The sequence below is a fragment of the Muntiacus reevesi genome, chromosome 9 (assembly GCF_963930625.1).
Source record: "Muntiacus reevesi chromosome 9, mMunRee1.1, whole genome shotgun sequence".
In the NCBI taxonomy this organism is placed as follows: domain Eukaryota; kingdom Metazoa; phylum Chordata; class Mammalia; order Artiodactyla; family Cervidae; genus Muntiacus; species Muntiacus reevesi.
Window position 1 is genome coordinate 71,240,170 of NC_089257.1, and position 13,926 is coordinate 71,254,095.

At 35.7% G+C, this 13,926-nt stretch overlaps 1 protein-coding gene across 5 annotated transcripts in view; it reads right to left on the reverse strand.

Moving 5' to 3' along the window:
- Positions 1-13,926, reverse strand: part of ZC3H12C (zinc finger CCCH-type containing 12C) — a 64,071-nt gene that overhangs the window by 28,988 nt on the left and 21,157 nt on the right. For 2 of the 5 annotated variants that reach the window (XM_065944129.1, XM_065944131.1), the window contains exon 2: positions 396-1,144. In XM_065944129.1, coding sequence (XP_065800201.1) covers positions 396-1,144 — 749 coding nt within the window. Of the gene's footprint in view, positions 1-395; positions 1,145-1,417; positions 1,495-2,723; positions 2,841-5,274; positions 5,335-13,926 lie in introns of those variants that run through there. The other 3 variants (XM_065944127.1, XM_065944128.1, XM_065944130.1) reach the window with 3 other exon arrangements.

The following is a 13,926-nucleotide window of genomic DNA, read 5'->3' on the forward strand; positions in this document are numbered from 1 at the left end:
TTTTATCCTATGGTTATTTGACTTTGTATAGAAATAGGCCATTTATCCCTCTAGGTTCCAAAACTGTTCAGTATGATCATACTCAAATTCTTCAATTAAAACTAATATTAACTTTATACTGGGATATGTGCTAATTTTTATACCATAGTAAAGTTAGCCAGATGAGTGGGGGAAAATATATCTGGGAAAAAGGAGGTCTTTTATTTAGGGACAAATGAGGTGAGAATGGCTGACCACTCTGGAAGGAAGAGCGAGAACTAAGACAGACACGATTAGAAATATGGAAGCTGATGCTGGGATGAAGAACAACTTTGACATTAAGAGAAATGGTCACAAAATTAGAAATATGTCTTAAAGATTGTTTAGTAATAATGAGTGAAGATTTCCCCACTTACCTCATTGCCACATTGCTGCCATCGATAACTATTGGTCTCAGATTTTCCCCATCATCTGTTATAATCTCTTGCATCGGAGATTCAGACCGCTGAGATTCCAGGGAAGACGTTTCCCGCATTATAATGTTAAGTGTACTAACTGTTTGTTCAGCCTCACTTTTATTTCCAAGTTTGACAAGTTCTCCCAGAATATCATTGATTAAAGCATCAGTACCAAGTTTGTTTAGCACAAGTTGAACCTGTTCTTCAGAATAACCTAACTTCAGTGCAAACTCCAGTTTTGTTTGGTATTCTCGCACCACATCAGGGGGTTTTTTCATTTCCTTGGATGGCTGGGACTCTTCAGGTTTCAAGTCTTGCAAAATTTCACTGCATTTGAGTATGTGAGGCTCTAAACAGGGAGACCTACATAGCTGTCTGTGAGTCTTGGATAATAAGCATGGCTCTACTGAGATGCTACTCAATTGTTCTGACTCATTATCAGAATTTGTGCTTTCTTCAGAGTCACCAGAGCTCGCATTCTCTTCAGACACCTCTTTTTCTTCCTTCCCGGAATTAACTTTATCCATTGTTGGTTTTTCTACCATTGACCAAGGTACAGATGTACTTAAATGTGGCTCAGTGCTCTCCACATAAAGGTGGCCTGGGTCATGCCCCAGATGATCCTTCAAGCCCATGAAGCTGTTATGTGTACTCGACTCCACTTTGCTGTTTTTTCTGTATTCTTGAATGCAAAGCACCCCGTATTCCTAGAGAAAAATGTAGAATATTTAGAATTTCATAGTTACTGGTTCATTTCTGGTTCAATAAAGAAGTTGGGAGAGAGTTATCAAACTACTGGATATCAACTTCTGTTTTGTCTGCATCCTCTCATCACTCATAACATCCTTCCAAGATAGTATCATGTCTTTTTCAGACAATGAAGTTAGGAATTAGAAAGGCTAAGTATTCCCTACAAGGCAGCAAAGTAAATAAGTAGAGGAACTGGATTTTTTTTACCCAGTTTTGTCTGGTTTCCAAACCCGTGCTTTCCCTACAGTATCATGCTGCTTCTCAATCAAGATGGAAGAGATTTTCCCAGAGTTAGAAAGGCCTGTTTCTACAGTGACACACAGAATATTATAAAAAAAAAAAAAAAAAAAAAAGCATGTTTTAGATATGCTATGACAGGTTATATACATTTTCTCTAAAAGAATCCATAAAAAATTGCAAAAATTCTTTTAAAGAGAAAGCCATGTGAAAAGGAAAACATTAACTTACTATAATTTAAACGTTGTTAATTTGGATTAATCTAAAGACTTTCAAAAATAATTTAGGTCTGTAATGAAAGAGCACAGATTCTACAAGAGCCAACAAGGAATGAAATAATTACAAAGTGAAACATGTAAATCCATGGCTGATTCATGTCAATGTATGGCAAAAACCACTACAATATTGTAAAGTAATTAGCCTCCAGCTAATAAAAAAAAAAAAAAAAAGAAAAATAGTAAAAAAAAAAAAAAAAAAACAAAGTGAATTATATTCCACCTAAGAGGTGAATAGTTTTGCCCTAATAATCTTAATTTTGCAAATCCTGAACACAGTAACAGAATACAACTCTCAACACTGTGCTACCCTTATTAAGTGCCAAAGACTAGTCTCTTTCATTCCACGGGGAAAAGCTCTTATTCTAGCACAATTATAGAAAGTATAGGAATATATTTCATTAGCAGCAGATAATTAAGTACACTGAATAAGTGAATAGTTTATTCAAAATAAAATTAAATAAATGTTATCTTAATTTCTTGAATTTTATGGCAGAAAATACTTCTGTATCACATTAGATAATCACCTAACTGCTATCTGCATTTGGTTAAAGTCATCTTTTCTTCTACTTTCCCCATGCAGGAATGCGTTTATGTTTTAAAAGCTTTTGCCATTTTACTAGTTTCTTTAGAATCAACTGAGATTAATCATTATTACTCTACCGGGAACAGGTTAGCAAAATAAAATTATTTTCTCTTGTGCTTCATTGTAGGGACTATATGCACATCAGTAGTTTATTTATTAAGGCAATTTCAGTGTTCTATCCATGATTAACATTAGTAAGCCAATGGCAGCTGAATTTGAGACTGTCACAAAACACCTATTTAAATAACCTAAAAAAGAAAATTGGAAAAACATTTTATTCTACTGTTCCTCAACATCTTATTTACAGTAGAAAGAAGCTATTATATAAATGCTAAGAGAAAATGCTAAGTGATTTTCTAAGAAGCTGCACATTTGAATGCATTTGGTGAACTTATTACAGAGTGAAGTATTTCTACATAATGAAATAAATTATATTACCTATGGTAAATACTAGAGAAGAGACCATGGAATCTTTAGCTTGATAATAGTACACTTAAAATCCCTCCAGTGTAGAACTCCTACACATTTCCACAGGAGTTTCTTCAGGTTTTATCCCTTGAGAAGACAGATAACTTTAACATCATTGTTCTAATATGGCATTCATTAGTTTTTAAAGAAACATCACCCTCTTTTTGCTTCTGATTGCACAAATGATAAAAAAAAGAAATTTTCCTTGGGAGACCTCTATATACATCTGCTCTATTATGAAGCTGTATCCATTTCAATTTTTTTCTATTAATATGGATGTGCATGAGCCCAATTATTAGAATTAAAGGAAGGGATTCTGAAAGCAAATCTTTATACTCAGTGATTTATTAACTACTGTAATATACTGACACCATAATGCAAGCAACAAATCACAACAGCGTTCTAATAAAGGGATACAGTTAAAAAGAAAAATCTGTATTGTGGCCTTGGTAGAGCTTCCACCAAAAGTATCTTAAACAAGGAAAACCTATTGGAAGCTGGGCTGCCTGGCAACCAGAGCTGGTTGCTAAGCGGCACTCTTTTAACGTGCCATCATGAATGCTAGCACAGTGAAAGAATAATTTGGTATGAACAAAAGCCTATAAAAGAGACTGGGACTTAAGTGCGTCTGGTTTACCCTCTGAGAACAATGCAGCTGCCAAACCAATCTGGAAGCTCCGACATCATTGTTCTGTAAACCTCACAATCTGCTCTGACTGCAGGAAGTGTATTTAATGGGCAACATTTTTGATCTCCCCAAAAAAGTTTGGATTTTGCATAAGTGCTGTTGTGAGATAATTCTTCAAGATAATGATTCACCAACCAAATCCCTGAATTGAACTAGGAAATATTATTTTAATATTGAGCTGTAATGTTTTTCTTTTGGACCATTTTAAACAAAATGAACACTTTATGGAAAATACAGTCAGTGGGGAATATTAGAATGAAATATTATGTTTAAAGAATTTTCACATTTGTCACAGAAGTAAAACCAGATATTAAAAAGTTTTTAAACTGAAAATTAACCAGCCTAAAAATGTATTTAAATCTTTTCTGTTATCACTTTCAGTCTCATACTAAAAGTATTGGTAACACTATGTAAATCTGCTCTGCTGTGTAATTTTATTATAGGACTATAATGATTAGATAGGAATAAAATGGTATTATCAGTTGTTTTCTTCTTATAATATTAAGCTAGATAAAACTCACTTGTACTGAGTGAATACCACACCTTTAGGTTGTGATAATTCACATAATTTATATATACTATGAAACTAAAATGTTTCCAAGTAAGCTAACCTGATTTTTAATATTAGGTATAAGTGTAAGCTTGATTTACATTACTTCAAAAAATTTACACCTAATTTTGTTAGGCAAAATAACTTCTCTTTTAAACTATTCTGGCTGAACTTTTTTTCACACTGACAGGCCTCTCTTCATCCTCCAGATTTCATTGGTTACCTCAAAGAAAGTTATCCAATGTCATCTTGTACTAAGCAAGCAGTTAAATAATTTTTAGTTCCTATAAATCAACAGACTAAATATGAAATAGTACATATAATGACAAATAAGTTTAATTACCAGACCTATAAGATGCATATATTTTCTCCATTACATAATATAAATTTGAAATAAGTTATTTTTATTGACCCAAATGGTAAAGATTTGGTTTTTAAAACTTTAATCTCTAAAATGCTTTCTTATTCACTTGTAATTAGTAAAAGATTGCCCTGAATGAATATGGCACTAAGAAAAATTGGCAATATTTTGAAATCCAGTCAAGAAAAAATTCAATGCTATTCTTAAAATTTAAAAGCCAACAAAAATAGTTTCATAGACTGTGGTACTTCTTAATGTAATGCAATGTGCAAAACTTTACAAGGAATTTTTATTATAAGACATCTTAGAACAAAGAATGGTATATGATCTTAATTTTTGTTCAGTGCCTTAAAAATGACCAATATAATTTTGAAAATGATTAGCAAAGACTCCAAAAACATCACAAAATTTACTATTACATGCAAGAAAGAAAACATTTTTCTCCTTAATTTTTAAACCATGAACTTTTAAGTTTTGCCATTTACTGAAATGCAAACACATATAAATCATCTTTAATCTATTAACAAGAGTCAGTCAGTTCAGTTCAATCGTGTCTGACTCTTTGCGACCCATGAATTGCAGCACACCAGGCCTCCCTGTCCATCACCAACTCCCGGAGTCTACCCAAACCCATGTCCATTGAGTCAGTGATGCCACCCAGCCATCTTATCCTCTGTTGTCCCCTTCTCCTCCTGCCCCCAATCCTTTCCCTCATTTCATGAAGAAGCAGCCTAGACAGTCTCATACACAAAGTAGGTCAGTGTTTATATTCTCACAGTTATCAAAAAACTCCAAGAATACAGCTTAACTTTTAGCCTCTATATCAGAGACCCATTATAACTGGACTTTATATACTATATTCATGAACACAAAAGGTACTGAGGAAACATTTAATGGTCTAAAAACAGATTTCTGCACTTACAGAGCTTTAGATTTCCTTCAAATATTGTATTGAAAATGAACAATTTTTCTTGCTGAAGGCCTAGTAAGTTAAAAAATAAAATAATATTATATGTTGAAAAAAGAACAAAAATGTCATGCTAATTTTGTTGATGATAAAGTATAAATATTTTAATTGCCAAAAAGAAGTTTTATACTAGCTGAAAGCAGATTTATGATACAACAGCTATTTACTAAAAATCTGCTGCATACACAAAGATTCCCCCATTTAGTGAGCTTTCCTTAAAGTTCTCATTAGATAACTTAGATAAGCCTTTATCTCAAATCCAGTAAAAAACTTTTTTATATTCTAAAGAGCATCATATTAATCAGGAATATTAGACCATAAACTTGTTAAATCAAATTGTTTGTAACATCGAGTTACAATGCCATAAAGTAGGATCTGATTGTTATCGAAATGGTAATAGTAGGAGAACAATGAAAATAAAATAATGAATATGTAATAAATACCTACTGCTGTAGTCTCTGTGTATTTAATTCCCATTGTATTTCAGTGAGTGCTGTTGTCTGCATCCCTCTAGCTAACAAAAGAAGGATGTCCCTTTGAACAGATTGGTTAATGCTCTGGGGCAACAGATGTCTACTGGGACTGCAGGAGGCCAGCAACTGGTGGCCTGCCCATCTTCCGAAAACTTTCAATAGACTTACGCATATGCTCACACAATAGGGCATGTGGGAGAAGTGAAGACCTCTTTTTAACCCTTTATGCTCTTTCTTTTCCTCCCAACTGATAGATGAAAGTCTTTGTCTCCTCCCTTCCCCATTACAGATCTCTTGAAAGCAACAGTTCTCTAAGTGACATATTCAATCTCATATCTAAAACTAATGCAAGCAAAAAATAAATAAATAAAAAGGTGGGAAGAAACTCATGAAACTATACATGAGTACTGAAACTGCTGACAAAGCAACTGAATGCTTAATCATCATAATTAAAACAAGATGAAACATCTAATAGTAATCCATCTCCCCAAGCTAGATTTTTAAGACAATGGAAAAATCTATCAAATCTTACTATCATTTTGCAGCATCTAGGTCTGACAGTGACACCTTAAGGAAACTAGGAATGTGACAAGAAGATAAAAATCTAAATTCAAAATACCATACCATTTTAACTTATCTTAAGTACAAATGATTACTCACATGCCTACTGTCTTGCAAATGTTTATGAAACTGTAAGTAATCATTTATATAACTGCAGAATAACAAGACCAACATTAAAAAAAAATGTAAAAAGTCTGCTTCACAGATATGTTTTACATAAAGAATTAAATTTTCGGGTAGTTTGGCACTATGTAACAATTTGTGGCCTTTCATCTGTGGTGCATTCTGTCCTTAACAGAGTTCAAAGTAATATTCTGAATATTTAGCAAAGTTTAACTTCCAAGGTATTAAGTAGCCCATGTACTCACGTTCACAGGAAAATACAAAGACATTGGTTTCTGTAGCAGCTTCAGGAGTAACTCCTTAACACAGTTTTAGCTGCAGACTTCCAGGCAGGCGAGAAGAACAATGAATGAGTGAACAGATGGAATGGCAGTCTCTTTGCTTAACCTATTACCGAGTGGAGTGACAGCCAATCGCAGGCCAGAAAGCTCACAATCAGTCGGCCAGGCAGATGCAAGCCAACCTCAGCACCCTGCGTCAGGTCCGCAGGTTTCTAAGATAAGCAAGTTGATGTCATGCTTGGGTCTGCCCCGGGCAGCCTGTGTATTAACGAGGGGGTGTGCGGCAACAATAGGCCATACAAAGCGGACTAGCAGGCAGCTGCTCCTGGAGAGCAGTCATTAGGGAGCAGGCTGCCAGCAAGAGACACCTGGCTTGGGCAGGCTTCAGCTTTTCCTCCTTGTTTTTAAACAAAACAAAGAAAACAATTATATTTTAAAGCAGTAAAAGTTGCCTGTTTCCTAAAAGTTGAGGCTATCCTCTAGTCTTTTCGTTTTTTGGTTCTGAGAAAAACAGAAAATGAGGTGTGTCAAAGTAGTAATTAACTACCGCAGTAACCCCTTTTCTTTAAGAATGATTTACAGCGGAAATGAGACAGAGGTTAGAGTAGAACTACTTCCCTGGAAATACTAAGGAATATAAAATATTTGTAAGTATTGGTTGATTTGTTGCAAGACAATAAAGCAAACATGATGAAAGTAAGATTGCAAAAGAAAAAGGTTTAAGAGCTTATAGACAGAACTGATTTTTAAAAGTTCATTAGAAGTCCAGTGTAGTAAGATAAAGCAAGTCTGCTCCAACTTTGTGCCAAGTGAGTGATCTAAACTGAATATTTAGACAAAACTACTTAATTTCAATCTAAAACCACCAAAATGCCCTACTTTATGTCAAATAGTGTAAAATTATTTTGTTATAGAAACTAATCATGTAATTAAAGAAAAATCTTTCATTATGTTTTAATATACAACATGATGTTATGTGTTCTATTTGTATTTCATAAAATTTGTCATATGTACAAATTTCAGTTCAGGAACAAGTTACAGAGAAGTTATTTACAAAGAAGAAACACTAACATTTCTAAATGGGACCAAGTATACAAAAATCATCCCTGTCAGTGAGGAAGCTTGTTATCCTGGTTTATTTCAAAGATCGCCAGACTCTTTTTATAATGTTATGGACTATCTGCTTTTGAGAGCTGCATAAATTATATCTTGAGTGGTCTCTGATTATGAAAATTCAATCAAAATTTAAACACCATCAGGTGTTGTGAGAATATTTCCCTACTAAACAATATCTAGAGCCGTCCTACTACTTGCTTATGTGATGCAGAACACACACACACACACACACACACACCCTCTTTTATTCCAGTGCAAATTTAGAAGAGTGAAAGCAGAAAGCTCCTCTTAAAATACAATTTTCTGATATAAGCTCATTTAAGCAGAGGTTAGGCTTTCCCATTATAAAGCACTCTACAGGTATAAAATTTGGCTAAAGCACCCCAAACAATCTCAAACAATCTAAATCAATCTCTCTTTTCACACACAAATATAGACACTACTCACAAGACCAGCTGAGAAAACTTAGAAAAAAAGTTAATATTGGCTGGGACTCTTGGGCTTGTCTTTATTGAGCTCAGTCAAATGTAAGTCAGATAGACGCTTTCTGTTTACAAAATAAGAGGAAAATATACTCTATACGGTTAAAATTTTTCAGTTACCTCACCGAAAACATTCCATATGCCTTCTAAATGCCTAAAAATTATTGGTATTTCCAGAAAGAAAACTAAAATATGAAGTATGGTGTTTGTAGGTCATTGTTTGTCTATAGACATTTTTCCTCAAAAAGAACTTAATATCCCATGGAAGTATGTCATTCCAAAAATGTTAGAAAATTTTTAAATTTTTGGAAATATTTTTAAACTAAATGTAATGATTAGATTCTAAGTATCAAACTAATTTCTAAAGGAAGAACTATTCTTTTTCTACCAAGAATTACAGCAATGTTTTTGTAACCGTTACACCCATGGCCTAATTTCATACAGCCACTAGAGATCAATATAAAGCATTTCTAATATTACAGTTTATTGCACATTATGAAGTGAATTTCATACAGTTCAAATTTTATGTCTTGGGTAAGCATATGAACATCACAGGAATCAAAAAAGTTAGAATTTTATCTTTATTTGGTGATGTGGTGGTACTTTTTAAAAAAAATCTCATGAATAAAAGGTAAGAAAGATAAATCAAGGCCACGAGTATGGTTAGTAAACAGACTTTTGGTAAAACTGAATTTGATTAAACAAGATGAAGATAAAAAATATAAATATATTCATGCAAAGTTGTTAACGACTAAAACCAAATAAAACTCTACAGCCAGCTATGTACTGACTAGAGATAGTGAGGTCAATATTTATGAATTTACATTGAACCCTTTTCCCTTTTGTATATAAAAAAGACACTCTTTAGTATGAACAGACAGTCCCTCTTTCCCTTGGACTTTCTTTCTTCTCTTTTTCCCCCATTGCTACTATAGTTACTACTTTATAGCTTTAATTCAGGAGGAGGAGGGATCTTCTCACTAATTCCTGCCAGTGTGAACATAAAGAATGAGAGAAAACTACCCACAAGCTCAGCGGGAAGCCTGATCCCTAGCACTGGATTAAGCTTTTTTGCAAACAGCAAATAAAGGCAGTGATCTGAAAAAGCTAATCAGATCCTGCTGTGGCATTTAGACTATGTTGGTTGCTAGTATTGGATAACTTGATAAGCACATTAAAACATCTGTCGGTGAAAAGAGGCCCTCCCCTGCCTTTTTTAGTCACATGGCCCCGGTCCACTCCCAGTTGCAGAGAAAATGCAGACAGCTGTACCAGGCTGCCCGGATCACTGCAATACCTACTGAGCACAGGGCGCAGTGATTGACAGTGTGGCTTCAGCAATAATACTAAAATCTGTCAGTGTCAGAGGCTTTTCTAACATTTGAAAATTCAACTGTTTGCTGAGGTATGAATGTGAAACACGTGGGTTGTCACGCTGGTGTTGGCATCAATTCTCTTTGTCAGGGGTGATCCAAACGGGCTTCCTGGTACCTTTCTCCTGCTATGGATTTGTTCTCCTTCAATCTACAGTCTCTTTTGATCCTCACACCACCACCATCGAAATAAGATTATTAATTCAAATCTTCCCAATTGCCCCCAGAAGTCTGAAAGGTTAAATTTAACAAAAAACTCTTATCAATCTGATTAAACAACAACAACAAGCAACTAACCAAAAACCTAACTTCTGGACCTGGTGTAAAGGAATGGAGCAAAATCAATCAGGGACTACTCTCTAACCTATGAGAGTTATTATATATGTAGTAAGTCAGATGAGCATGAGAGACCTTTACTATATTTCATTTCCTTAGGCTTAGATTATTTTTGTTTCTTAATTTATCTCCTTCCTTCAATACTCCCTAAATACATCCCTGCCAAAGTAATTTTCACTGACACCACTCTTAGATTTAAAAAAAAAAAATCTCAGCAGTAGATCACATCTCTTGTCCTCTGAGGTGTTCTCAAGATTCCCCTTACAGTGGGGGCTCCTCTAAGCCCTGTCATCTTATTTCCCACTTCAATTAAGGTGAAGTCACAGATGCTGAAACAACGGTTCCTTCACGCGTGTTCTCTTGCATAGCCTCACTTACCCAGATCATATTTGTTATTCTAATTCCAGCTCAAGGATTACTTTTCCATAAAATCTCCTTGGACCAGTCCGGTTTTTACTGAATTTCTATAACATGAGCAGTCTGTACTGCACAATATAGCATTTACTTATGAACCAGGCTGTAAGCTCCTTGAGGGCAGATCCATTTAATCTTCCATAATCCATACAGAAAAAAAAACCTACATGGTACCCAGCAGTGTGTTGCTCTCTAGAAGACATCTGACTGAAAAATAGGGCCAGTAAAGAAACGAACTGCAAATCTGAATGCGGGCATTCACATGAACAACATGCTCCCTGCTAGCTTTTATTTCTCCTGGTGAACAGGGGGAGCTTATCAAAGAGCCCGCGGTGATCTGCAGTGTTTCTACAGCCCTGGCTCTGCCATGAGGGCTGCTTTCAATATTCAGGGCAGCTGTGCAACCGAGTAATAGGCTCAGGCCTGGCAGGCACGAGAGGCCTCTTCTTGGTCTCCTTCTCTGGCTCCAGCTTCCTGACTAGAGAGGCACCCCTTGGAGTTACACTCCGGCCTCCTACCCCTCACCTGGGGAAGGGGGTCTGTGTCAGCCAAGCGCCCCTCCCCTGCACATCACTCTTGGGGCCTGCGCTGGTGCAGACGGCACAGAGCTGCTTTGCTCTCCAGTGCTGCCTGAGATTGAGTGATTAAATCTTTCTAATTTGCGGGTTCAATGTTACTAAGCCCTTTATGCTCTGCTCCTAAGTCATGCTCTGCAATAGCTTCATCAACAGGAGATGCTGCTTTTATGTCCATCTGCCTGGCTCCTTTGTCTATTTCTCAGCTGGTTCAGAACTAAGGCAGGAAAAAACAATATTCAATAATGTTTTGTTATAAAGAGCTACTAAGGGGGAAAAAAGGTGATGAAAAGACTTACATAAATTAACTCTGAACAGATCACTTTAAAAATACTATGAAGGGATAAAGTTAAAAAATAAACAATTCTGTAACAAAGAAAGATAATGCTTCCCCAAGTCAAAATTCTTAGGGTTTCACTATGAGAATACCTCAGCACCCTATCACTAAGAGAAGATAACTCTTGATTCTCTTTATGGTTCAGAAACAAATAGTAAATCCACAAAGTAGTATTTCTTCTCAGTGATCTAAAAACAAAAAAAACTTTTCTATAGTCACTTTAAGTGACAATATAACCCATATCCTAAGACTTCAAATATTTCCTAATGACAAGCTTCCCATTTAGTTTTTTTGTTTTGGGCTGTGCGGCTTGACTTGTGGGATTGAAGTTCCCAGACCAGAGATCAAACTTGGGCCCACAGCAGTAACAGCACCGTGTCCTCACCACTGGCTGGCCAGGCAATTCTCTCTCCTAAGCCCCCACAACCTCCACTTCACATTTTTTAAAAATTCAAGTCAACAAGCAAGTTTTTTAAAAAGGTGATCTTCAATTCCTATAGAACTTGCAGATACTCAAGGAATGAGAGGTTTTAGCAGAGCTCAGGGAATACAAATGAACCCAAAATGATGTACTAGGTTGCTAAGGCAGCTGTGTGGGGAGCAGGAGAGAGAAAACTCCTGAGGGAAAAAGGACCTGTATGATTTTAAAAGAAGTGTGAAACACATGATATCATCCATGTTAACAAAACACACAGTTGTATTAAGTACCACTGAAACTGAGGAAAAGCTGACGCAAACTGTATAATTTTGTATAATGTTTATATAAGACATATTCTCTGCATTATAACACAACTGGATGGTATATGTGGCACCTTATCTCTGACAGTAATGATAGTAACATTTACAACATCCCTCTCAAGGCCTAGTCTCTCCTGACCCCACAGCAGGTACCTCCCACTTCCCACCCACACACGGTCACTGGTGCACACTCATTTCAGCTCAGAGTATGTATACAAGCTGTATGTATACAAGTATGTATACAACAACAAGCAACTAACCAAAAACCTAACTTCTGTACCTGGTGTGAAAGAATGGAGCAAAATCAACCAGGGACTACTCTCTAATCTAGAGAGTCTTTTCTTTTTTAGGTGGTAAGTAACTATTTAGCGAACTAATTCAAAACTGCTTGACCAAAAGTTTAAAAGTGAAATTGACAGACTCAGACTATAAGGAATAACCATATCAGTCAGAATTAAAAGAGGACTCTATCATTAGGGGTCTCTTCTTGTTAATGATCTAGAAGATAGTGTAATAGGACATTAAATATAAAGGAACTCAGGAAAAAATGAAACGTAGCTTACAGCAAATAATATAAAAGGAGTTGCAAACCAACTACGACCCAATTAAAGTTCTTTGCTAACTGTAAGTTCGATCTAAATATAAATTCTTACTAATAATCAAGGCAGTCGTTTCTTATACACCAATTCCTATAAGATGAGAAATGAAATGCTTGAGTTAGTATTTCCAATGGTACTACTGGTTTTAGATAATTGTCCTAGTGTGCAAGAAACTGAAAAACTCTTGAGAGGTTGTGTTAGAAAATGCTAAGATTAGCACAGAAGTTCATAACACAATTTTTCCTTTATAGGATTCTATTCATATCAGAAGATGATATAGTAATTTACATTAAATTTAGAATTCTGAGCATTTAGGACAAGATTCCTTCTAAATGCAAATCACCAAATACTATAAGCTAAATCTAGACTATGAATCATCCTAAACAGCTGCCAAAACAATTCAACCATAAACTCTAACAGACCAAAGATTCTTGTATTTCGTTTTCTGCCGTATCTCCAGCACTAGCAGAGTGCCTACAGGTGCTTAATAAATATGTGCTAAATTACAGCATTTCAATAACTGGGCCAAAAATCTCTTTACCAGATTTATTTGTTCTTTACTTCCCTTCACATAACCTGCACTCCAGCCAAACACGAGGGTTTAAAGCAGTAGTTCTTTCAATTTGGTTGCACATTGGAATCATCTGAGGAGATTTAAAATATACTGGCATGAGTTTCATCCCGAGAGATGTTTATTTTTTTTTGGTCTGGGTGAAGCGTGGCCATAGGCCCGGTGATTCTAACGTACCACCAAGTTTAAAAACACTGACTTAAGGATTCTTTCTCCTAAAATACCTTTCTCCATAGCTTCACAGGTTAAAATCTCACCTATTAGTATTGAAGGTTCCCAACTCTGCCTTGAAACCTTTCCCAGAACACTGTTAAACTCATATTTGGATTATCTGAGTATTGCACAGGGCCTGGCATACGGTTAGGACTTGATAAATGTCTCAGTGTCTGGGGGCATGGCACCTAGTGGAAACACAGTAAATACTTACTGGAAGAATGATGTATAGTTGGTCCTCATTATTTGCAGATTCTGTACTTGCAAACTTGCCTATTCACTGACATCTATTTACCCCCAAATCAATCTTTGCAGTGCTTTACAGTCATTCCACAGCCGTGTGCATGTGCAGAGAGGCGAAAAATCTGAGTTGCCAGAAGCATACATTCCAGCTGAGGCTGAACAAATCCCTCAT